Raw genomic sequence first — 26,762 nt, forward strand, 5'->3', positions numbered from 1 at the left:
CTACCTGAAGTGGGTGGCTCCTGTACGGAAGACTATGAGAATAAAAGAATTGAGTAGTTAGTGGGTTCAATTGAGGGGTTTATTCTTATCTACCATTGTGTGTATTAAAAAGAGTTATAAATCATTGTTCAACATCAATTTTTGTGTAATGATTCATTGTTGAATAGGGCATAAGACATCTGACATCTTAACTACATTAAACTTATGGGAAGAAAAAAAGGAGGAGTATTTTAATAGCCCAAATGCAAAGTACAAATTTGAAATTCATCAGCATGATTTATGAATCGTCCATAGCATGCAAAGGATTTTGTGGCCGAGGCTAGTACATGTAAGTGTTCATGTGCTTCCTCATTAGTAATTAGCATGTAGCAATGGCGAGAAAAGACGAGTCAGGAGCACCAAATTCATAATGATTGGTGCCGTCAGTGAATTGAAAGTTGTAATTTGGAAAGATAATATGAAGCCTAATCTAGGAAATAGTGGTATCTGCGTGTACCGGCTTCATGTCCCTAAGATATGCTTCGAACCACCTCTGTGCTTTAAAATATGATAGTCATCGATGCAAACAATAAGTACTATTATAACTGTCAACAATAATTATTTATTTCATGTTCCGGAGGCATTTTTTCATGCCGCCTAATTTAGTGAAACAATTACTCGTAGCTATATTCTGAACAGGTCAGTGAACCCCTTATTCTGGTTGTGTTTATTATAGGCATTCAGGAATGGTCAGATTGAGAAGACAGATCACCTCCACCTCCTGCTTGGCGCCCCCGGCAGCGAGACCGTTGGTGTGTACAGCATGGACCTGGCTTATCACCGTAGCAACGCCACCCTCCTTATCAACGCAGAAACTCCACAACATGGCAGCATCTATGTCATAGGTATGGAGGTTATGATTATAAATTACAGGAGTAGAAACATATCATCTGTTTGGAGCCAGAGGGGCATTCACTTTTTATTATTTTAAACAAAGTTAATGCCCTTATTTGGCTCCAAACAGACGCAAACAGAGCCTACAATTTTAAATAATGTAAATCGTAAATCTTAAAGAATCTTGATAGGAAATGGAGATGACTCGTTTGCAGTCAGTGAACAAGCTATCGTTGAGTACGAGTCAATGACTTAACGTTTTGAATTCTAAGCCAAAAAGAAGTTGGGCTAGAGTCTATAGAAGATACATGTCAAATCAATATCAAATCGTACCCAGTAGGTTATCAACTCTTGTAGTCCATCTTTTAGTTTATAAGTGTAACTTCATCTGGGAATAAGAATTACAGATGTTAAAAGGACAAAAAGTGAACTATCTGTGTGAGGATATACTAACAACTAATATTTCAAAAGAGGAATCCTATTTTTTTAAATACTTCCAGAAGTTTTATGCCTTACACAGATCAGAGTGTACTGTGAAGCTCAAAGCTTTATTAGGATTACATAGGATAACATACTATTTATGCTCTTTGACAGAAGAAACTATACAAACAGATTGATCTGTGTGCAATATAATTCTCTACTTTCTTTTAAGTCCCAGCTTGAAAAGCTGTGGGGTGTTTTCATTCATTGCCTTTATTAGGATTTTCTTGTACCAGTAATTTTTTAAAGCATTTATTACAAATTGGATAATGACACATTCTATCTATGCTTTTTACCAGAAGAAAATATACAAACAGATTATTCCCCTGTGTAACATGGATTCTTCAATTTCTTTACTGAAGGTTCACTGCGTAACGAGACTAACAGTAAGAGACTTCACCTTCAAGCTACCAGGTCTGAAACGACCTACATGTTGGAGGCCGGTATGGACACTATCCCACTCTCCAACGGTATCAAGTTTGTTCCTGTCTTCGCCGTGACGATCCCAGACCTCGTAAGCTACGCTCTTGAAGGACATGTCAGCTGTACAGGAGAGGAAAAGCTTTGGGATCTCAGTCTGGTCGATAACACGGAACGAAAACTTGCTTCTCTGAAAGGTACGTTGCACATGACTTTATTTGATATGTGATATATGATTCTTGTACCCAAGGAGATCTGAAGGCACTGACCCCCTGCGCAATGCAATGCATCCAACACTGGATTGGGACAGTTTTATCAAGAGTGAATGTCGTGGCATAATATAATAATAATAATAAAACGGTGCTTATCAAGCGCTTTCCACCGAAGTCTCTAAAAGCGCTATAACAAACAATTATATATTAAACAAAAAAATTACAAATAAACCTACAAATTCCAATATATATGAAATATATATACATCAACGTGAACAGAGTAATTCATGAAAAGCAATTTTGAATAAATGTGTCTTAAGACAAGTTTTGAATTGGTTGACAGTCTGACAATTTTTGACATGTAAAGGTAGTTTGTTTTAAAGTTCAGCAGAAGCTTTGCAAAAAGACCGATGACCATTACAGCATCTGTCAGGTAATAGCTCATAGGTACGGAGAGATAAACTCCTCTTTTTGATAACATGGTTGATTCACTTACTGACTGAAGCATCACTTTTGATCTTTGCCCTAGGTGACTTCATCAAGAACAACACCCTGCGTCGCCTGTCCCTCTCTGGTAGCCTCGGTGCCTTCTCCAGCTCCCTCCAGGGCGGCTACAAGTTTGAGGAAATGTCCTCCTCCGCCATTATCACCCCCATCTTCAGCCTAACGAGTGTCTTCCCTGCCATCTCTCTGAGCATCGGTGGTGGACCCCTGGTCATAGCAGACAGCGGTACGACCATGAACGAATTCTACCTCACGACAGCCAACACAAGACTCATCGAGGTGTCCAGTAAGTACACCACCATTGATCTCCTCCTATGCTTTCTACTTGTTGACCAATTCAGGACTGAAATTATTTAACAGCTAAACTGATAATCATGGGAGATTTCATGTTCTTGATGAGGAATTTATGAAAAGTCTAATATACTTGAATTTTTGCTTTTGAATATATTTCATTATAAGGCTACAAATGGCTCTCCATAATTTTTAAGTCCAACTTAGAGTTAAGTTTTACTTAGAATCTTTATGAAACACCCCCTGGTAAGTCACAATGTTGTTTCACATTCCCTCCTCAGACTTCCATCTTCAGGTGAGACAGAGGAGCTTCGGGTTCCAAGGCAAGATCAAGGAAACCATCCCATTCGGCGTCGAGTTTGACATGACCAACGACGAGCAGAGGCAGTACTCTGTGGATCTGACACTGACCTCCATCATGGGAGACTACAACATTCAAGGTCTACTCTTCAACAGGTCAGCAGACTCCATCTACAGGCTGGAGGTCATCGCTACGGTCAACAGTACCGAGTACTTCAATCTAACAAGTAAGTGTCGGTTATGTGTTACCCCTTGCTTTAACTTAGTGACGGGCCTGGACCCCATTTTATAAAACATACCATTGATGGCTAATGGCAACTGCCATGGAAACCTTGATTTGATTGGGTGTTTAGTGATATTGCCATGGTAGTTAATATTGATGGCAAAGTTAACCATCAATGGTAATTTTATATAAAGGGCCCTGATTACCCTTTCCACATCCATTTTGTTATCTAGCTAGTACATGTACCTTACCAATGGGTTTTCTAGCTTTTGAATTACTGGTACTGTTTTTTGCCTTGCCCTAATTGATTCAGAATATTTTGTGATAAGCATACATGTAGTTCTCATGATTTGGATGATATTCCAAATGATATATCAGACATTTCAGACAAAATTCCCCCTATCCATGAGAAAGTAATTTTTAAATATATATTCAATGTCAGAAGTGCTTGCCATCTTACTCTAAGCATACATGAAATGTGATATGTTTCAAGTTCCATGAACCAGATTTCAGATAATGAGAACAATTTAGTTGCCAGGTTTTTTTTTAATATGCATGTTCAACTGTATGACTTTTATTTCATTGATTGTTAATTAAAAGAATCAAGATTATTAACATTTTATTGAAAGGTAAATGATTTTTAAGCTACCTGTACATGTAGGTAAATCATGAATCACTTTATCTGTTGCCATGACAGCTGAGTTCAAGAATGAGGTCAATGCTCACCAGTACCTGGACACCCTCGTCAAGTTCCGAGGCATACAGATCTTCAGGAGCAAGAATGGTCTCCAGATCCAGGCTCTGAATGCCAAGACCAGGTTCACTCCAATCTTCATCTTGGAAACCAACCTACTTTTCAGCCTCTCTGCGGAAGGATCCATTGATGTATCTGAAAGTGGAATCTTGATTAACAACATGGCCTTGATTAGTGCTGCTGAGGACATCTTCAGACTCAGTGGTAGGTGCTGCATGTTTGAATGCAACCCCTTCTGTTATCCAGAGTCAAAAGCTAATTGTATTAATTTGAAAACACTTCCATCATGTTGCATGCTCCATCTTCGGGAGCATTTCGATGTTTTAGACAGAGACAAACATTTTCAGATATTTTCTTCTTTGTTTCTTTTGTTTCTTAAATCCTTGTCTATGTCCCCTCAGAAAAAAAGGAAACAAAATGTAATGATAGTTTACCTGTTAATGGACATTAGGAAGGTTTTCAAAGGAGGTACATGTAACTAATAGAGGGGGCAGCAAAACGAAAAAGAAGGATAAGTAGAATATCATGTTTGCCCATTTTTGGATCATTGTTTGATTTCAGACCTTTACATCTCCAGCTTTTCCAGGCTTTATCTTGTAAGGTTACAGTTTGGGTTCCTACATGTTGTAGACTCATTTTAGGGTCCTTGGGTAAGACAACCTGGTATTGCTTCCCTCGATATATGAAGAGCTTAATTCCAAAAGGAGCTAAATCCACTTTTGATGAAAATTGAGTTGCATGTATTCATATCAGAACATTGTTCACTTAAATACCTGTCTTTCAATGAAATTATTTACCTAGATTTTAGGAGCAATTATGAACAAATGCACCTTCTAATATCATTTTTCCAAAGACGCCTGTACAAAATATGGTAAACAATTTTTTTTTTTTTCTGAAGTTGCAAAAATGGATTTAGCTCCTTTTGGAATGAAATTCTTCATATGTAGAATTTGTAGGCAAAGGTTGCAGTAAAATATGTTTATTTCTGTTGACAGGTTCTGCCTCAGTTGATCGTGATGCAAGGAGCATCAGTTGGTCATTTAACGTTGATGGTGCATACATCACCGAGGTCGTATCAGGTTCTGCCTCCCACCATGAGAACACGGTTCTCTTCCAGACATCAATGGCTTCGGATGCATCATCAAACCAACCCGACTACAGTCTTACCATTGATCTCCAGAACTCCACCAAAGAGGTATGTGTGTGTGTGGAATCGTTTAGCCATCATTGTACAGTCAAACCTGTCTATAAAGACCACCCAAGGGAAACAGACGAAGTGGCCACTGTAGACAGGTGGCCTTTCTAGACAGGTTCTACAACACACATTTCTCTCTCAAGGGAGACAAAATACATGGCCACCATAGACAGGTGGTCTTTATAGAGAGGTAGTTGCTAATACAGGTTTGACTGTACACAAATATTTCATGTTTGCAAGTGCATTAGTAATTATGTATGATAATGAAAAAGACTTCTGAAGATAGTATCTGTCTTATTGTGACTTAAACGACTGCAGTGCAGTAATGCTCAAGCTTCAAAACATAAAATGAAGAGGTTTACCCACCTCCGAATACACATATACATGTATAATACACACTTCAGGGTTATAGAACTGACAGTACTGACATTTTAACAAAGCCACATGGACATGCTGAAACACTAAGCTGATAACAGCTCCCACCTACCCTAAGACATTAAATATAGAAGAAGTACATGGGAACTCTCCTATTTTGTTTTTGATAGGGTGAGATCTTCTCCTGGGATGGCAAGATTGAACTGGACATGCCCCATCACCCGGAGCTGAGCTTCCGTATGGACACCGAGTACACCCTCACACCCTCACGCTCTACCGGTAATGTCTTCAGGATCTGCTATGACGGTATCGATTGCACCTCCACCGACAAGAGGGTATGTTCAATGCTGTTCTTCAGTTTCTTGTAGTTCTCTTTTGTTCTTTGAAGGCAGGGCAATGTATTAATTGGTGTATCTCATGTATGTGGAAAATATGTCAAGTTTATTCTTACAAAGAAGTCTTATTTCCTTTGAGCACTGTCCATTCAATCGCAAAAGAATCTGCATATAACAGATGGCAAATGGATGATTAGATACATGTCAATAAGAAGAAACTAATGATAAACACTGATGAAAATCTAGCAAATTGGGGGATATCTTACCTATGACTATATGGATATCAACCTACAGTGAAGGTGAACACACCTTTAGATACAAAGAAACAAGAAAAAAAAACGTTTTGATAATTTTACCCTCATGTTTTTTTTTATTGACAAGGCATAATAGGTTTTATATCGCGTACAATATATACGATTCATATCCATTATAAGCAAGTATCGGTTCTTTTCCATTCAATTGCGGGATATGTTACTAAAAATACTATCTGTATATATTCATCCTTAGTTTAGAGCAAATAGTATTCTTAAAGACTATTTTGAAAAAATTATGGTTCCAGTGTACTGTACTACATCATGCTTCATCTCTCCTTTGTTTTGCTGCATCCCACTTTTCATTCAAACAGATCACTTTGGGCCATGACCTGACCTTCAATCGTGTGAAGAATGTTTCATACAGTCATGACATGGAGGTAACATACACCCATCCTGCAGCCGATAAGGATTTCACCTTGGACTGGACCACCAACTGCACCGCAAATGTCTCCTCTGGCACTACGCTGACTCTAAGGGACCATGAGGATGATCTCTTTACCACCACCATAACGTACATCCCTGAAGGATCCGCTAGGAACGGCTCAGTGAGCCTCCTCGTCAAGGCACCAGGTTACTTTGATTATGAGTACACAGACACTTTCCATTTCAGCAACCCCAAGGACATACTCTACCTATCTAAATACAGATCAGGAGAGCAGGTCATGAGCTTCCTAGTTCGATTCAATATGACCGGTGAAACCAACAGCTCCTTCTGGACATCCACTGTGTTGGAATACACGGACATCAGAAACAATGATTATACTCTGGAATACATCTTTGCACAGACTGGCAGTGCCAACGAGCTGACCTCGATGACCATTAAGAAAAATTCTGAGCTGAAGATGCATATGTTAGAGGAAACCACAAAGGAGAGTTCAGACACCAGAATCCTTTTTCGTTACACTCGTGTTCTCAAGACGACCTTCCAACCTGCCCAGGATTTGAGCTACAATCTAACTGTGATTGTCAATCCACAAACTGGCAATGGTAACGTGGATATGCAGCTTCGATTCCTGCCTGGCCAGAAGCCGATTTTGCTCATAGCCGATTACACCAATAAGAGCACAGATGCAAAGAAAGAAGGCCACATCATTGCCACTCTAAGCCTGCCAAAGACCTCCATCACCGTTGTCTGTGAAGGAAAGCTAGAGAAGGGTGTCCCATCTGGCAACCTGAGCATTAAGTTCCAACCCCTGATGAGATCTGCTGAAACCTATGCCATTGAGTTGGCCATGAAGAACAGGAGTTCCTCACCCAGCCAGATTTACGACACTGCCCTGATTTTCAGGTCCCCTGCAGATGTCAGCTATGGCATTAAACACACCGTTGAATATTCTGAAGATGTGTTCTTCCCATTGACATCTTCCCTCACTGGCATTTGGGGAGGTATGTCCTAGTAATTTGATTGTATTGTAATATTGATAGCAAAGTTACAGTCCTTTTGATAGTAATAATGTTCCTTTTAGCTCTACTTGTTGTAGCATCAATTGAGACCAGTACTTTAAGAACAAAATGCTGATATTATTTTGATGCAAAGGACTTTTAGATAACATGTTGAGGACTTAATTAAGTATCCATCCTTATGGAGGGTACATGTAAACTTTGAGTTTTTATTGCAATTGCCAGGTTTGTATAAACTAAAGCTACATTTATTATTTTCAAACCATTGGAAGAAGCCTGCTGCTTCATTGTTAAGGTGTCTTTCGAATTTTAAACAGAGGACATCTTATTTAAAGCTGAAACTTGGGTTGCGACACAATCCATTTGATTTATGTGTTTCTTTGTTATTTACTGTACAGAGGAGGAGGTGACTGTTAGTACATCGCTAACATTTGATGAGAGCCTTAACATGAGAACGGAGTTGGACTTGAGCCTTGCCATACCTGAGCATATGTACCTCTTCAGTGGTCGATTTGACAGAGGTTCGCGTAACATCACCATCACGAAAGACTCCAACATTATCTGGTCAAGCAACTACATCCAGAACGTCCAAGAGTCCGATGCCGGCTCCACATTCACTCTCGAGATCCGTGAGAGCGTGATGACCTATGGCTCTGAGATGACCCTGACCCTCTCCAACCTCAGCAACGCATATGCTTTCAATCTTCAGATGCAGGATAATAATAGGGAGGCTATCTATACCAACTGGGCCCTTGACCTTTTCCCAGGTCAGAACCGATTTGACCTCACAACAGAATCCAGATCTGACTTTTTACCAGGTTACAACACCAAGACCTCTCTAAATTTCATGAAAACTGAGCAGTCCACAACTCTCTCCTCCTCACTGAACGTCGACAGTACCGATATGGTAAGTTCTCCCGGTGTTTTGTTGTCTCTTCTCAATATTGCAGGATACACTTGGAACTTGAATTATTGTTATAAAAGTACAGTGTTTAAAACACTGTTGCACAAACACAAAACAAATTGCACAAACACAACGCCACTAGGCTATCATCGATTCAACAGAAAAAGTACTAAGAGAGGACCAGTAATTACGCCCTCTCACATTGCCTGGCGAAAATCATCCAATGACGATGAAAACGCCATAAATCACAACAACAACAACATCATGTACTCTCAGGAATACATTCAGCTCTCCGTCATCGCTTACATGAAACTTACATTGATCAGACCTAATTGAAACTGAGTCATGTCTATGGGATGGTGAGATTGAAGGTCATTCTCAGACGTAAATATTTAAAATATAATTGGTACATGTCAGTAAACAGTTAATTTTACACACCTTCGAGTTGTTAACAAAAGGTTCTATTAAAATAGAAAAAAACATTCTTGATAGTTTATTTTTGTAAATAATTTTCTGTTTACTTCATCATCACGTGCATAGTGATGACATGTCAACCAAACTTCTTGAATCAGGAGAATTCTGTGACTGTAGTTGTGATGTGACTTGTAAGAGTATAAAGAATGAGGCTGTGCAATGCAATGTATTAAATTAAATTGTCCCCCTCTCCTCTTCTCTCTCTCTCTCTCTCTCTCTCTCTCTCTCGCTCGCTCCAGCTCTCCATGACATTCACCAATGCTGCATCAGAAGAGCCCATGTCCCGTACCACCCAGATTGTCTTCAGGCAGCCCACCAACCCCGACCTCCGTCTGCGTCAGGTCGTCATCTCTGATTCCTGCAGCATGACTGCGCAAGGTATCACCCACAACACCACCCTGATGTGGGGTAACCTCCTCCCCACCCAGGCCATCGCTCTTCGTTTCATCGGCAACAGAAACGAGGCTGGAGCAGGAGCGACTATCATGCTTCTCAACGAGGGACGCGTCTTTGGCTTCGGAAGGTTGTTCACCCTAGCTCTTGGAAAGACAAGAACTGCAACTGATCAAACAGGCACTGTAAGTTCTTTATATCACATCTGGGCCCCATTGCACAAAACTTATCATTGATGGTAACTTTGCCATCAATGGTAACTACCATGGAAACCTTGATTTTGATTGGCTGTTGAGCCCCGTTACCATGGTACATGTAGTTGCCATTGATGGCAAAGTTACCATCAATGGTAAGTTTTATGCAACGGGCCCCAGATGCTCAACTTAAGATAAGACATTGTGGCTACAGTCTAAAAACCTTGCTTAAGCCTGCTTGTACAATTTCAAGTGGCTGCAAGTATACATTAAACATCCATATTAAAGCAGCTACATGTAGGCTAATTGTAGAAAGTTATAATGAGAATCTGGCGTACGTTGCCATATTTTTCAGATGCAAAGACTCTCTCCAAGTGAAGAATTCAGATGTTATTAATTTGACCATGAAAATACAAGATAATGTAAGGGATCTAAGATAAAGAGTAAAATAAGATGAAGTGGTATGTGGGTCAGGGTTATGAATAATAAAACCCTTCTTGTTGCCCGCAGATAGTATTCTTTTGTGTTTATTTGTGATATTCTTTCCATTGCTGGAGGAGATATATTAATGAACATTTGAGTTGAATATGAATTTGTATAAGAACTAAACACTTCTTGAACGTTGACACTTTCTCTGCTTCAGATCACTCTTACCAGTGAGACTGGTAACATCTTCTCTCTTCAAACCGTGCTGACAAACACCAGCCAGGGGTACATGAAGGATTATGATACTAGCATCACCATGACCGTACTGGACAGACATGTAAGTTATCAGGTTTTTTTTTTATTGTGAGATAGTGGTATTAGTTCTTTAATTCCTATTTTCGAATATATGTACATTATAGTATATCATTGTGGTGAATGCATGTTTCAAACAATATTATAAAGTTCTGAAACCTACCTTGGAGTCCTGTAGTTAAGTGCTTAGAGACCCAAGCGCTTAAAGTCTTCGGTGGTAAGCGCTTTATAAGTAACGTTTTTATTATTATTATTATTAGCAAAATGTGGTAGCATTAAAAGACCCATGCAGAATGCAAGATGCAAAATAGTTTGTGACGTCAGTGAATTAAAGTTCCTTTATGACAATCACCACATTTGAATGGTAGTTGAGTTAGTTTAGGTAGTATAGTGCCTTGTCAAAGTACAATGTAGTATATGTATTTACCAGCTATAAAGATGTTTCTATCTCTGATGTCTGTCTTTGTCATTCTTGAATCTGTCATGAATTTCAATAAGACATGCAAGTTTTCTTTACCCAAAGATGATACTTTTTGTTGTTGGGGGGGGGGGGGTGGGGGGGGGGGGGGGTCATATCACATAGTTACGCATACTGGGGTAGGGTTGATGTCTTGATCCGTAAGTACCATGGATTACCATTTGTTTAATGGAAGAACAAGGAGGGGGGAGAGGGAGAGCAAGGCCCCTTGCACCCACTAGCTACGCCTATTTTAAACTACCTACATGTCCATGTACATAACTAAAACGGTCAATATCTTATGTTTGAAAGTGAGACTTTGATAAGCTATCAACAATTTATGTTCCTATGCTCTCTTTAGCCAATCACCATTGGGGCTAGTCTGGTCCATAACAGCAGTAACAGAGTCCTAGATGCTGATCTTACCCTCACCTACAGCGCGGACATGAACCAGAAACTGACCGCCGGCATTGAGCTCACTCGTGTCCTTAATGGTCACTCCATTGTACTGAACCTACGTCATTTGGTCAACATCATTGATGTCACCATCATTGGGTGAGTGAATCCTTGACCATTTGCTCTTGTATGTCATGCTTATATACCTCAGTCACATGGCCAAACCGACCAGACCGGCTGAGTCTTGGCAATTCGGGAATGTAAATTTCTGATTGGTCCGTTGTCGGCCTGGTTTTGGTCTCGCTGGTGTGTGTTAGGTATTGGTATTAAACCCCTGGCTCCTACTTGTTCCTAATTTGAACCGTGTCATGTATCAAACCTCACCTTCCAGCCTTTGCTATGTCATACAGTATATAACTGTTCATAGCATACTATCAATATTGAAAAATAATAGTCAGCAGCTGAATATTTCTCCCCTAGGAATATTATCTCCTCTATCGAGACATTGAGGTAAGAGGGAAGGATACATCAAATTTCGTTATGTCGTCAAAGCATTTTTGTTACAAACAAATTTCAACTTTTTTTTTCCAAAAAAAATTCTGTTTAGAATACAGAATGAATAAGGGTAATCATTTCAAGAATTTAAAATGATGATTGTGTCTCTTGAAAGTCAAAGTCAAAGTCATTTACTTACCCTACCTGTTTGTAAAAATATATTCATGCCATTTTGGCTCTCAGTAGTGGAAGACTAGTATTAAAGCATGCCAGTGTCTTTAAATTCATTTATTATAAAGTGCTTTTATAAATGTAATGCTTCCTGGGAGAAATTTCAATTATTAAAACATATTTGTAGATGCAGGTTTAAGTCCCGCTGGTTCCAAGATTTCTTCTTAATTGTTTTTCAATACAGATCGATCAATTGATCTTATTTACTGGGTGTAAGCCACAAATATGTTTAAATAGTTAAAAAGTGCTTGTAAATTAACAAATGCATCTTTTTACATCCTTTTTTTTTTTCTAGTACATACTCCAATTCATCCAATCTATTTGAGATGTCGCTTGAGAACAGTGTACTTCTTGGAGATGAAAGGCACCAACCTGAACTCTCATTCTCGCTGAACAGAGGCACCAAGGAAATATCATTTTTGGTATTGTTTTTTACTATTCATTTTCATAGAAATACAATTAAGGCAAATAACAGTTTGAACCCTTGTCAGTTGTAGTGCATCAGATTGCTGGTTCTTCTGCACTTAATGATGGGCTCTGTACTATAATAGCTGCTTGACACAGCCAGACACTGGCTTAGGCTTGACTGAAAGATGAAATTGTGTTGGAATTGTCAAATTAGTGTCTGTGCATGCCTGCAGTCTAAATAGACTGTATTCGTACAGCAAAACAATGAAATAATTGGCAATGTATAAACCACTGTTTCACTTTTAGTACTTAATTTACATAAATGTTAAGAAGGAGAATGAAAGAATAAATGATGACATGGTCCTGTTTATTGGAAGATAAGGCTGAGAATTTTCTTCCTAAAGTACATGCACATATAATGTACTGAACGTACTGTGATCATTGTTATGATCTGTATAATAATTGACAATTTGTATAGGGGTGCGAGTCATCTTGGCTAAAATCTCTTGAAATGTTTTCTTTTCTTTTGTAAATCAAAATCACCTTGTATTCATGAACTTGCAGTACACTGGCAGTAGAAACTACGGATTCAACGGCCAGTTCTTGAACAGGACCACTGAAGAAGGCAGGGTGTATGTAATCAACTGTCGCAACAATTACAACGGTCGTGTGGTGCCTTACAGCATGGTGTTCAATGAACCACGAAGGATTGTTGGAATGGTGGTTCAGTACAACCCAGGTATGTACGAGAGATTAAGTTGTCTTCTGCCGCCTTCTTGGGTGGCGGATTCAGGATCCCCTGGCAAGGGGGCAGGGGCGCAAATCCAAAAGTAAAAAACCAAGGTGATCATGTTTCTGGTGTGCCCTGCTAGTGAAACAAATCTCTGACAAGCAAATACAAGGGGGATCTTCCGCCCTCCTCCTCCCTACCACTGCTTGGCGGGTGGGGGATATCAATATTTATTTTTATTATTATTATTCATATTTGTATTACTATTAATATTGCTTTTAATTCTATCAATTTTATTATTGCTGATGTTGTTTGTCGCTATTAATGTTATCATTATTATTAATTTCTAACCTTCAGAAAACATTGCGGACACCTGGGAGTTCAGGGCAGGATACGAAAACGACACTGCCATCTTTGTCTCTTTGGACACCGTCCACTCCGGCCAGACCATCCACAACGGTTCTCTCGTCATCAGCTTGGACCGCAACGTGTCTAAGGTTCTCACCACTCAGATCAACTGGGAGCCAGCTTGGCCACAAGACCTCAAGGTACAGTCACTTCTGTCACACCTCTTTTTTATAACTCTTTATTAAGGCTCGTTTCAGATATGGCAAGGTAAACCGCTGCGAAAAATGCCACCGCCTCGTTTTTTAACATGTAAATGAATGGCAAGTGTTCCGCAACAAAGGACTTGCACATATTCACCAAGCTGTGTGTATGTGAGATGCAGAAATATGAAGTGTAAAGTCATTAAAAAAAGCTGCGGTTTTGTCTTGTTTTGTCTGAACTAGTTTCTAGGCTCTTGTTCCAAGGGGTTTGATTTTCATTGATATTTTCCCAAATATGAACATTATTACTTTTCAAATACCTGTAATTCTTCAACCATGTCTTAAATCACAAAATGTTGGGAACAAACTTATTATAATAGCTGTTTTATTTGTCTTTTTTACAACAGGCTGCAGTTCTGAATATAGTTAACAAGACGATGGCACTCCGTGATGTGAAGCGTGCATCCATGTGCAGCAGCTGGAAGGCTCTGGCCCAGAGGATCAACGGCACAGCAACGGGCTTCTTGGTATCCAACGTCAACATTTACACTCAGATCCAGCTGTTGAAGACTCAGGTCAATACCCAATGGGCTCTAAACTCACCAACCAGGATGATCCAACTTGGAAATCTAGTGGTAACATTCTCATTTTTTGCCTGTTGGAATTCCATCTGTTCTGTTGCGGTGATTTCTTGAATTTGTCTTTGTTAAGGCCCACTGTACTACTTATAGCTACTTGCTCCCTCTATATAGAAAAAATGCCTAATCGGTTACCTTTGGTCCCCCATGATCCTCTTTTTCTTATGTTAATTGACAGCTGAGTTAATGAGATAGCCACCTGTCAGTGACCTTCCTGGGTGGTCTAATCCCTCAACCAAACTTGTACAGATGGGCTTTAAAGGAATATATAATTGAAAAATTGTTTTGAGAGAGATTCCTTGAGAGTGATCCTGCATGGTTTGACAAGTAAAATTAAACAAATTAATACTTCACTGGTAATAACTTTCACCGAAGGGAAATGCACAGATACATGTAGCTCTGACATACTGCGAAACTGATTCCAAACCAACTCCAATTTGCACATATGGGACCACTTGTTATTAATGTGTTTTTATTGTTGGTATGGTTGGACAATATCCTTATTAATCTGTTCTCATTACTCATTGAATTGTTTGACAGATATCATGTTATCTTGATCATTCAGTGCAAAAGTTATTATAATTATTATCGTCGTCGTAATCTTCATCATCTTCATCGTCGCCATTGTTATGGGATCGCCTCTTATTTTGTGCATCTTTTTTGCCTACTGTAGGGTAAATGGATGAGGCTTAACCAGACAGTACATGCCTACCTGGCGAGCAGTGATGTGAAATCCGGGGCCTACAAGGCTTTTGCTGCCAAATTTGAGGATATCCAGGAGTACTTTTCTACAGGCTTCAATATGTTTTCAGAGGTATGAATGTTTTGCCTGAATTTCCTTAGTGAATGGTCTTAATTGTAGGAAATTAATGGGTGCATAAAAATGAAATGAATTTCGCAAGTGGCTCAGTTTTGACAAGTTATTTTTCAGTATTTTACTATATTCAGTGTCATGCATGTGTGTTTTGAACTGCCCAAATCCATTTAATGCAAGACCTTAGGAAAGAGAAAAGCCGATCTTCTTGAACTTTAAAAGTGGTGATGAATTTTGAGTGTAGATATGGAGCACTGTTTGAAAAAAATCTTATTAGCCAATCTTAAGAGAATGACTTAAAACTAGTCTACATAAATCTTATTTTTGTTATGTATGTATATTTGCTGTACATATTGTCTGAATATTTTTTAAATAACAATCCACTATGCATTTTTTTGCAGTACTATGCAGTTTACTTCAATGCATGCTTTTCATGAACCACTTAATTAATATAGTAAAGGGGAGGTTGAAGTCAGAGAGCTTGTTTGATGGTTAATTTTCTTTTTTACCCGACTGCTACAAAAGCATATGTAAGCTTGTAAGTAAGCAACCAGGGGACTTGGTAATGAGGATGAATGCCTAACCAAAGGGCACTAGCTCATTGACTTGGTTTTGAACCCGGGACCTCCAGGTTACGAGACCACTGAGCCATTGCGTCTCTTTTGTTTACAGTATGTTTAATTTTGTAGCAAAGTACATGTATATCTTACCATCTACATGATGATGTAAATAAGGCTTCATTGAATTATCTTTTGGTAAACAGGATGTTGTGATTGACTGGATGACATTCGAGGAGGCCTTAATGGCGATTCAGCATGAATTCAACGAGACAGCCATTGCTTCTCACTGGGCTGCCAGTATGGAGGCGAGGGATGCTTTCTTTAACAATCTTTGGACGCAGTTTGAAGAGGACATACTTGTCATGGATCCAAACTGGGTAGCCCTCCAGGAGCGCCTCAACACCATCTGTCAGAACTTCGGAGCTGTCGGACAGCGCATCCGGGAAGAATTCAACACAAGGATTGGTGAGTCCAGGCACGCAAAGTGTTTAAAAGAGAAAGAGAAGGAAGTAGAAAAGCAACAAATTTGAAACAGGAACAGGATTTTCAACAAAAAGATTGAAATAGAGGATGAGAAGGAGGCATTGGACAGATATTTTGATGGAGAAAAAAAATGCATAAGACAAGAGAATGGTGAAAAGAAATCAAAATCAAAATCAAAGATGAAGTGGATAATAAAATAATCAAAGATGGTTGGAGACAAACAGGGGCTAGAATTTATTAGTGCATTATTTATTCAAGTCTGATGATAGTTTGAGTATTCAACAATAAATATGCTTTGTTCCCCCCCCCCCCCATATAGCTGTCTTAAAAACTGAGAAGAGAGCAATCAAGAGAATAATTGGAGCCATCGCTGAGGATATCGAGGTCTTTAATGCCTTCCTTACGCCAGTCATTGGACAGTGGAAGGCTGCTTACGAGGTTGAGGTTGAGCCATTCCGCAACACAGATTTCAGCCCATTTGTCACTCTGGTTACAGAGCTCAATGAGACCCTCCGCACGGTGAGCATGCAGCAGGAGAGACAGATATGTATATTGTGGTGATATACTTATAGACAAGATGCATGATTAGAATGCTGGCGATAATTGTAAACCAAGGTGGGAGGGTGGTCATTTGAAAATCACAACTATTTGGAACAGAAGAGAATTGCATATTTGGCAACTGTTTTTGAGAAAAAAATTGGTTAACATAGACTGGTTATATATTGATTAAGATAGAAAGAATACAATGTAAATGTGATTAACAATTACTTTATTTTAACGCCACCCATTCACCAAACCTCTTTCCTGATGCTTTTTACAGCTATTGAATAAGGATGAAGCTCTGGCCCTCTATCAAATGACAGCTACAACCTTCCTCGATCCGTACGTCTTCATTGCCCGTAAGCGCCGCCAGGCTCCGGTCCCCAGCAGATCCGCTGACAACCTAGACGCTGAAGCCATCAAGGCTGCCCTGGCTAAGTTCAACTCTCGGTATGGTATCACCAACGTTCGAAACGAAGTCACCAACCCTTCGGCTCCAGTCGCTGTAGTGCCCATGGAAGCTGGTCAGGATTACAACTTCACAGTCCTCATTAATGTCCTGAAGAAGCTCTTCAACGGAACATACGAGCTCACCAAGTTCGATATGATGAACGGCGAAATTGTTTTTAAGATATTTGTTAAGGTTAGTACTGTCAATAGAACCTGGCAACAAGAATATGCAAGTATTGCCCATACTGCCTACAGTAGGCTACCCAGTATCAGGAATGCATGTCCAAGTATTTGATTTGGGCACTGTCCAAGTCTACATGAGTGTGTTACACTGAATTTGGGCATTCATTTTTTTTCTTCATTCATTGGCTAAAATACACTGTCATCTGTTTTTTAATAAATCTGTTGACACAAACACAATAAGTGGTCATTTATTTGCTGAATATAACACCATGTGTTTATTTGTTTGTGTTTTTTCAATCTTTACATGTCCAGATCATGAGACAGCTACATGTATTTGTGACATAGAGATGATTTTGCACATGCAGCTGTAGTAAGATTACTTTGTATGCTCTGACACATTGTTGTTTAAGAGAGAAGAAATGAAAGATAACCTTTTATCTATGTGTACCATCATTTTGGACAAGTGCAGATATACACTGACCATACCAACCATTTATTACATAATTTTTGAAGATACATAATATCATTTCTTATGCACACTCCATGTTATTTACAGGACTTCAGCAACTTCACTTCTCTGACCAACTTCACTAGGCAGTACCTGGACATGCTTCCATCAGGCATTCTTGAGAGGATCAACGTGACCAAGCTGGAGAAGATGATCAGCATGCTTCGAGAGGGCACCCTCAGCGAGTTCAAGTCCCGCTTCATGGAGCAGTTCACCGCCAACCGCACCTACTACGAGGACATGATGCAGGAGCTACAGACCAGGATGCAGGGTGGTATCCAAGACACCATGGAGACCCGCATCGTCCCTTACCTGGAGCGCATGGGCGATCGCATCGTGGAGGGTGGACGTCCCTTCTTCGGCCGCGTCATGGACATCCCCGACAGGGAGGAGCGTCACTCTTTCCTGGAGGAGTTGACCAACGAGTTGGACATGTCCAGTCTGGAGAGGTTGTATGGGAGGATGAAGCAAACCATGTGCGGAGTTAAGAATACCATGTCTGCTGCAGTCTCGAAGGCCATGTTTGCTACCTGCCCCCGTACCTGGATGCCACCATACGGAGGTAAAAACAATTTCTTATCATCTAGTCAGAGCTAGAAGGGCTTTAAACTCTTTCTCATCTTACACAGAGTTTAAACTCTTCTGGCTCCAAATGCATGTAGAAGATATGATCTGCAGAAGCGATTATAGGCTCTTGTTAGTGAACATGTCTATTTGCATTTTAGTAATTTACACCAAATGCCTGATGATGATGATGATGATGATGATGATGGAAGAAGCCTACTCATTTGTGGAATTTCTCTCATGTCGTATCCTTTTCTTCCAAATACCTTGTAGCTAATGCTCTGGTCATTGGAGCCCAGCACTACATGACGTTCGACAAGCTATTCTATGACTTCTCTGGAAAGTGCGGCTATCTCCTAGCCAAGGACTTTGTCCACGAGAACGACTTCTCAGCCATCGTCGACTACGAGCGCGACATGGAAATCCCCATCAGGAACATGATGTTCATGATCGACTCAAGGACCTTCGAGATCAAGTCAGATGGCACAGTAAGAATCCTTCCTTGTGTCTCTTTGTGGTCCTTTAAAACAATTCATCCAACAGATGCTTCGGTGACATATTCTATTCATCGAAAATATAGGGATATGTTTTGGAAAGGGTTTTAATACAGGATAGGTTGGTATGATGCTGGGTCCCAGGTAAAAATTGTCACTCGTTAGGAAAAACGGTCAACCTCCACCCAGACCTTCTCCATCTTCTTTCTTCAAGCCTTGCTCTCTTCTCATGCAGAGGTTTCCTAGTCCTTTTCAGGACTAAGCTTATTCAAGAAAGAGTAGTCTCCAATTTTTCTCCTGCAATTTAGTTTACAGTACCGGTAGTCCTTATCTGCAGATGAAGCATGAAAGAAAGCTCCCATCATTTGATTACTTATTTATTCTCTTATTTAAACATATTTGTGGCTTACACCCAGTACATTTATTCTCATTGCAACCCAACTGTCCTTGTCATGACTCTGACCAGTGAAACAAAGAGGTTTCAGAGTACCATGTGAACATTGAATTTATCTAACCAGTCTGAAAATTATCTAGATCTTACAAACCTGATGGTCCTCCACAGGCAAGGGATTTTTGTTTAAGGAAGGTACTTGTAAAGAGAAGTCATGTATTATTTAATTTATTTGTACATTTATTGTAGTGATATAGGATGAGGTTTTATCATAAAATCTTATGTTTATCAAAATACTTCCATTGTTTTTGTTTTTGTATATACCTTTGGAATTTGTGATGTACTTCTGGTAATTTGAAGAATATGTGCTAGTGGATGCGACGAAAAAGGAGCTGTCATCTAAGTATCCAATTTGAAATAAATTTTGTTTTCTATAAAAGGTGCGTGTTGACCGCCAGGCTCGTGAACTGCCACTCCAAGTAGGTGGTACTGCCATTATTCGCATCGGGGATAGCATCTTCCTGAAGAATGCTCAAGGTGTTGATGTCATGTGCAAGTTGCCTCATGATGTCTGTGTCTTGAAGCTGAGTGGCCGATACTTTGACAGAACTGCTGGTCTCCTTGGGAACTTCAACTTCGAATCTTATGATGACCTTAAGACCCCAGGTACTGTTTTAATCACTTAATTTTACAGCCAGCTTTTGTCTACATGTAGGAAGATTTCAAGCCTTTTTAACAAAAGGAGTGTACACAGCCCATATAAAGTCTTTTGACAATGAAAGCTGGTCTTTTTTTTTGATAAAAGGTGGGGTCATGAATGGTAATATTAGATATCATGGAAGTTTTGTTTTGTACCAAAATTGATTTAGTGAAACAGTGAAAAATTGAGCAGTATTAAACTAGATTTTCTCACAATATCTCTCTTGTGATATCTTTGTTTATTTGTTGCTCGGACCAGAGTTTGCACATGTATTGGTTTGGTGAAATTTGGTAATTAATCATATAAAATCTTCAGATTTCCTGGGTAGATGATGATAATGGAAGAAAATTACTTGACACATGAGCATTTTGCTTATGAAATGTCGAGATGCTCAGCCTGCCCAACAAGGTCATTTATGTAAAAATGTCATTCTCTTGACATCGCATGCTCCCATACATCTCACCTACATTCTCTCTCTCTCGCTCTCTCTCTCCCTCTCGCTCTCTCTCTCTTTCTCTCTCTCTCTTTCTCTCTCTCTCTCTCTCTCTCTTTCTCTCTCTCTCTCTGTCTGTCAATACAACATCGTGTACTACAAGCAAATCTCACCTACATTTTCTTAATCTCTCTCTTTCTCTCTCTCTCTCTCTCTCTAGGCAATGAGGTCCAGACCAACATCACCGCTTTCACAGAATCCTGGAAGGTCGGCAAGAACTGCATCCAGTCCGAGGCTGCAACCCTTGACCTTAACAGGGTCATCCCAACCATGGATGCTATCGTGAACTTTGACCCCCTACACCCTGACAACCAGGCCTGTGCCAGTATGTTCCTCGACAACTGCTCTCCTCTTGCCGGTTGCCATGGCGGAGTAAGTGACACCTAAGAAATATCATTGTCCGTTTTTTATATCTAGCATATCACATGTAGAATGTCTCTATGCTTCTCCAAAGTGCTTTGGAAGTTATTACCCTATATACATTACTTTTATGAGATTCCATTTAATTAGAATGCAGTATCACAAATCTATTGGTTCCCCAGTTTCAATGAGAAACCACTTTCAAGGGAAACAAAAATTGTGGTCTTTGTAGACAGGTGGTCAATAAAGCAGGGTTTGACTGTAGATGTAGATCTTTTACCATTGGTCTTGTGGTTCTTACCCTGCCTTCAGGTCGATCCGGATTCTTTCTACAGGATGTGCATCCTGGACACACGTAACCTGCCACAGGAAGAGCGACACAGCAAGATGTGTAGCATCGCTGTCGCTTACAAGACCCAATGCTGGTTCTCCAAGCAACCTGTGCGCATGCCTGACGAATGCAGTAAGTCCTCTAGGCCTATCCCATTAGAATAGTTTCCATGCAAGCAATGCTTTCATTTAACAACGAACATTGGACATGCAAAAGTCATATAGAATATACATGTAAATGTGCCTAATCAGTGATAGAAATATGTCTTAGATCAGGAAAACAAATGCTTGTTTTACAACTTTGTAGTTCTATGCTGAATATTTACATGCCATTATTTAACATTTTTTGTGTATGAAAGATAATTGAAAAACTTATAAGGAATACTTTCAATATGAGATGACATCTATCACATAGTGTTATGAGGCCTCCTTTTATTTTCTTACCATTTCAGGATAAGAAAGATATTTCATGAGATTTAAGGAAAGGGGGATTTTTAGTGTGATTTACACCATTCTTTCATCTGACTCACTACACGTGTTATCAACATGTTACGTGACTCATCTTAGTCCTGCAGTAAACCTACATTTTCCATCCTCTTTCTTCATTTTAAATCAGTCATTTGTGAGGTTGGAGATGAGTCCTTCCAAGCTGGCAAGCCAATCACAATCGAGGGAGAGGCCGTTCCTCGCCAGGCTGATATCGTGTTTGTTGTGGAACAGAAGCAGTGTGCGGAACAGGATGCGCAAAAACTTGACAACCTTGTTGTCAGGTTGGCTGGAGATCTCCAAGATGCTGGTGAGTAGAGATTTGTTATCCTTACCTTACCCCCCCCTCCCCTCTCTTGTTCAGTCTAGCAAAAATCGTTGTGTGATTAACTCTTATGTAGCACTCTATTGTGAAAGTGGAAAATGCCCTCAATATTCAGTTAGACTAAAAGGATCAAAGCTCAAAATGAAAGAAAAAAGAGACAACCAACTTATTCAGCCCAATGCCTAATTGAAGCAAATGGTTGCTGTATAAAACTTTTGAGAATGAGATGTTGCAGTATTTAATGGGTTTACACCTAACGATATGATCATATTCAATCCAATCTAGTCCACAGATTATTAGGTATAGCGTCTATTCATTGCAGTTACATAGTGCTCACAATTTATTCAACAATAATATACACACATGTATAATACATGAGGGTCACAGGTATTGTTTCTAGGTTAGGGGTGCCTGTTTTCATGCTCTAACTCTTCTTATTTTAGGCTTTGTAAGCATTCATGTAATGGGCACCAAATACATATATAAAGTGACCAAATTCTTAAGGTCATGATCATCTGGTGTCCATGCTTCAAGTATCCATCTTTTCAAGTGGCTTTTTCCATGATACTACCGATAATCAATCTGGTATGAAAATGATGTTGCTAATTCTGAAATTGAAACCTATTTTATTTCAGGTTTTGAGGACACTCAGTTTGGTCTTGCTGCCTTTGGTGGTTCAGGAGTCTATGATGCCGCTCACCAGCACACCATCAACCACAAGATCTTCAACGACCGGGCCCGTGATTTCACACTGGGACGCGACTCACTCGAGTTTACCGATGGCGGAAGCAATGACACCTTCGCTGCCGTCAAGCTTGCTGCTAACTATCCATTCCGCACCGGAGCTGCTAAACATATCGTCCTTCTCTCTTGCTCTGAATACACGGAGGAAAATCCAAAGGTAGGTTGTCTCAATGCTGTGGCACCGTGTATCTCCTTCGTAAAGACATTAATCTACATCGGCCATTCTCCACCCAGGTGTAGTCAATGGGTACCTGGTAGGAATTTATTCCTTGAATGCTTTCAGTGCTTGTAAGGTAGCTGGGCTAAAACCAGGTTGATAATAGTACCTTGTAGGTGTCTTGAGCATCCTCTGGGATGGATATGTGTGCAATATGAAAATAACTCTGTATCATCGTTATTACTATTATTAGTGGTATTAGTAATAGTAGCAGTAGTTGTGATAGTAGTAGTAGTAGCAGTAGCAGTAATCAGTAGGAGTAGTAGTGTTAGGAGTAGTAGTGGTAGGAGTATTGTAATTTTTACTATCATCATTATTATTTTTATTGTTGTTGTTTTTACTATTGTTGTTATTATTAATATTTGTATTATCCATTCTAAGTGACATGATACCTTAACACATGTCCTGTCTCTTCCCTCTCCTTTTCTCCCATTGTAGTTGAGTTTCAAGGAGCTGTCTGTCATGCTCCGAAAGCGAGCCATCTCCCTCACCATCCTCATGGACTATCAGTTCAGACTCAACAAAAAATCCAGTGCCTCCAAGTCCAAGTCTAAGACAGAGCTAGTCTATGGTAAGTCACTTCTGTTGTATTGTGGGTTGGAAATCATTACAATAGGCTGAAACTAAAATGAGTAGAAGACAACTAGTAGAGATTGCAGAAAAGGGTGTGGTTTGTACTATGGTTGGTTGCAGACCCCTGCATATCAATTATGTACATGTACAAGTTTGGCATGTGCTTTCATACACGTAGCGTTCTTTATTATTGAATATCACATTGATTGATGAGGAACATGAAAAGTGTATAGTTTGGTTCGAATGCATTCATGATAAACATTGCAACCTCCTTTCCATTTACTGTTGGTAGTTGAAACTGGTCCCAGCTCTTTATATCTTTTACCCTAATAAAACAAAAAACTTGATACAAAACAGTAATTATCCATGGTTCAGATTTCCTCATTATTACAAGTTTCCACTGTATGACAATCTGTCTGGCAGGTATTGATTCCACGGCAACATACACCAGCAAGATGTCCGGTCTAGAAGCCTTCAAGGGATCCGCCACCCTCCGTCAGTTCACCGACGAACCCCGTGGTGTCAACGCACTTCTTGCCCAGGAGTCCGGTGGTGCGATCTTCGATAGTAGCATGCTCAGCGACAAGGGCTTCAACGATGTCTTCGTCAAACGCCTGGTAATGAAGAGCGAGCCGGCCGAATGCCAGGTCTGCAGCTGTGTCCATGATGATCTGGTCGGTGTTGGACGTTCCGTGTGTGAAAAGTGCTCAAATCCTCTCAACGTGTTCGGAGAGGTATGTATTAACAAAAATTCTTGTTTTTCGTGAACCCTTTACTTACTGAAACCGGGGGCTCCCTGTATGTAAGCCAATGGGAATGAGAGAATTCAGTAGGCAAAATATTTGGTTTTCTTAAAGCCCCACTGTACTACTTATAGCTACTTGTGCCCTCTATATAGCCAACAATGCCTAACCGGTGACCATTGGTCCCCCATGGTTCCCTTTTTCTTATGTTATTTGAGAGCTGACTTGATGAGATAACCACCTGCCAGTGACCACGCTGGGTGGTCTAATCCCTCCTGGCCAAAATAGTGCAGAGGGGCTTAATAGGGGTCTTGTAACTTCTTAACCAAATTGTCAGGGTATTTCCCTTATTTACATGTAGAAAGATCAGAGGAGAAAATTCTCTGAACATCATCCTAAAGATAGTGTTATTTACTTGCATGCCATCCAATTCTTTGCACCTACTTTTTTTGTAACAACAATCTTATCACTTATTAGCCTGTTTTCTTTTTCCAAATTGTCATAGTTTGATAAACTTTCATTTGTCCAGATTCATGAAAGTTTCATGCCTTAACTTGAATCACAACTCAGAAATTTGTAGAAGTATCTAACCTTAAACGATGGCCATTTCTAAATAGTGGCATGTATATATGTGATATCGCAACATGTATGGACATAAGTTGATGAGATTTTCTCTCGCTTCTTTTGCAGGAAATTCGAGCCGGGGTGCGTTCCTTTGAACTAAAATACCGTCTACCACACCATAGGTATCCTGACCAAATTGCAGAGGAAGAAGAATAAACCTAATCCATGTCCACCCATATGGACTACCTATGCATTAGACTATTCTTCCTTTTGAAGTTGATAACCGTGATGTAGATACTTCACTAACAAATGTAGATACAAATCTTGCTAGGAGGGAAATTGGGATGTATCTTTGGAAAGTATCAAGAAAGTAGATTGTAGTATTTTTTTATGATGGTAATGGAAAATTATTCAGCATTTCTGCAAGATTATTCAGCAGCAGATGAGAGGGAGTGTATTGTATAAGAGCTGAGGAATTGTCAGCCTTTTGTTTTATTTTTGTATTAACACATCAAGAGGCAAAGCTGCCTAAGTATTTAAAGATGTACTAGATTCATTTCAAATTCACTTCAGATTAAGCTTCAGCCTGATATTACAGACGGCTTCAATTTTTCCAAGCGCCTTTTATAGCAATCTGATATCACTAAACTTCTTTACATATACCAACAAATCAAGTTGGCCTCGCCTTTTTTATAGTTTGTGCCCTTTATGGCTATTTTGATTTATGATGATGATATAATAATATAAGATGAAAAGTTTAGTCCAGTGGTTGATTTATGTTATATTGTAAAATGATGTACAAAATTTTGCTGTGTGATTCATGTAATTAAATGGTGTTGATGCGGACAATGCAATTTTCCTTCTTTTTTTTGTTTTTAAATGAGAATAAGAGTGACCGTGAGTTTGTGTATGTGACATGCAGTATTAAAACCTTAACCATGTTTCCTTTTTGTAATCTTTAAGTGGGTGTTTAGTTTATTGATAACTGTAGTAACAACCGCTGTGGAGGATGCGATGCTTTCATTATGTGCAGCAGTAGATATGCTAGATATCTGAATTAATTATATTCAGTTATGTGTTTGCGTGTTCCTCACAAGCTACTTCTAAATGTTGCCCTAGATTGATTCCCTACCAACTGTGCTGCAATAAGGTTTAAAGAGCTGTCTTAAATCAGTAAAGAATACACAAATTGAGAGAAGATTCTTAACTCAAATACATTATCTAAGGCAGTCAAGTGTATTGAAAATTCCTTTGGACAGCAACACACTTTTGGGAAGTGCACATTTATAGTTTGTAACATTCCTCATTTGTTAACAACCAGAACAGTATTAACTCTGTGTAAAGTACATTAGTTAATGCTCTTCAGGGCCTCTGCATACGATACTTCCTTTATACAGATTCTCTCATAACACTCTGGATCAAAACTAAGTAAGAACCACCAGTAAAAAAACAAATTTGTTCTGCATTTTTTGTTTCTTCATCAAATTCTTTACATCATATGAACTCTATGCAAAACAACGTGTATGTCAAATATTTACTATGTTCTTAATCTCCATACATGTGCGTGGTATGTCTGATAATAAGATTATAATTATGTGCCCTAATATGAAATATTGTGTTGATCATATGGTATTTTATTAAAAATTTGTTTTATGAAAGTGGATTAGAAGTGTTTGTTTCTATCTATGAATTCTATATCAGTGTTCATAAGTATTAAATCTAAATATGGGTTATTTTTTCAAATGAAGGGTTTTTGATAAGAGTTGTGTATGACAAGACCCTTGTTATTATAAAGAGATGTGTTCAGGGTGAAGGGAAGATGGAGAGGGAGACTAAAAAAGGTAGATGGAGAGAAAAGGGTAGAGAGAGGAGAGAGAAAAGGGTAGAGGGGGAGAGAGGAAGAGATGGAGAGAGAGAAAAGGGTAGAGGGGGAGAGAGAGAGAGAGAGAGAAGAAAG

At 39.4% G+C, this 26,762-nt stretch overlaps 1 protein-coding gene across 1 annotated transcript in view; it reads left to right on the forward strand.

The window, feature by feature from the left end:
* LOC590579 overlaps positions 1–26,468 on the forward strand; it is a 43,881-nt gene extending 17,413 nt beyond the window's left edge. The window contains exons 20-49 of the mRNA XM_790176.5: positions 716–884; positions 1,716–1,970; positions 2,515–2,775; positions 3,062–3,307; positions 4,001–4,261; positions 5,053–5,252; positions 5,798–5,962; positions 6,588–7,662; positions 8,076–8,584; positions 9,295–9,633; positions 10,286–10,405; positions 11,199–11,392; positions 12,255–12,381; positions 12,932–13,106; positions 13,455–13,645; positions 14,053–14,280; positions 14,957–15,097; positions 15,861–16,122; positions 16,460–16,659; positions 16,961–17,323; positions 17,870–18,383; positions 18,659–18,873; positions 19,711–19,936; positions 20,624–20,835; positions 21,136–21,286; positions 21,770–21,949; positions 22,600–22,865; positions 23,364–23,496; positions 23,922–24,232; positions 24,932–26,468. Coding sequence (XP_795269.4) covers positions 716–884; positions 1,716–1,970; positions 2,515–2,775; positions 3,062–3,307; positions 4,001–4,261; positions 5,053–5,252; positions 5,798–5,962; positions 6,588–7,662; positions 8,076–8,584; positions 9,295–9,633; positions 10,286–10,405; positions 11,199–11,392; positions 12,255–12,381; positions 12,932–13,106; positions 13,455–13,645; positions 14,053–14,280; positions 14,957–15,097; positions 15,861–16,122; positions 16,460–16,659; positions 16,961–17,323; positions 17,870–18,383; positions 18,659–18,873; positions 19,711–19,936; positions 20,624–20,835; positions 21,136–21,286; positions 21,770–21,949; positions 22,600–22,865; positions 23,364–23,496; positions 23,922–24,232; positions 24,932–25,021 — 7,779 coding nt within the window. The 3' untranslated portion in view covers positions 25,022–26,468. The remainder of the gene's footprint in view (positions 1–715; positions 885–1,715; positions 1,971–2,514; positions 2,776–3,061; positions 3,308–4,000; positions 4,262–5,052; positions 5,253–5,797; positions 5,963–6,587; positions 7,663–8,075; positions 8,585–9,294; positions 9,634–10,285; positions 10,406–11,198; positions 11,393–12,254; positions 12,382–12,931; positions 13,107–13,454; positions 13,646–14,052; positions 14,281–14,956; positions 15,098–15,860; positions 16,123–16,459; positions 16,660–16,960; positions 17,324–17,869; positions 18,384–18,658; positions 18,874–19,710; positions 19,937–20,623; positions 20,836–21,135; positions 21,287–21,769; positions 21,950–22,599; positions 22,866–23,363; positions 23,497–23,921; positions 24,233–24,931) is intronic.
* Positions 26,469–26,762: the final 294 nt, after the last annotated feature.

Source organism: Strongylocentrotus purpuratus, unplaced genomic scaffold (assembly GCF_000002235.5).
Source record: "Strongylocentrotus purpuratus isolate Spur 01 unplaced genomic scaffold, Spur_5.0 spur5_scaffold_3, whole genome shotgun sequence".
Classification (NCBI taxonomy): Eukaryota; Metazoa; Echinodermata; class Echinoidea; order Camarodonta; family Strongylocentrotidae; genus Strongylocentrotus; species Strongylocentrotus purpuratus.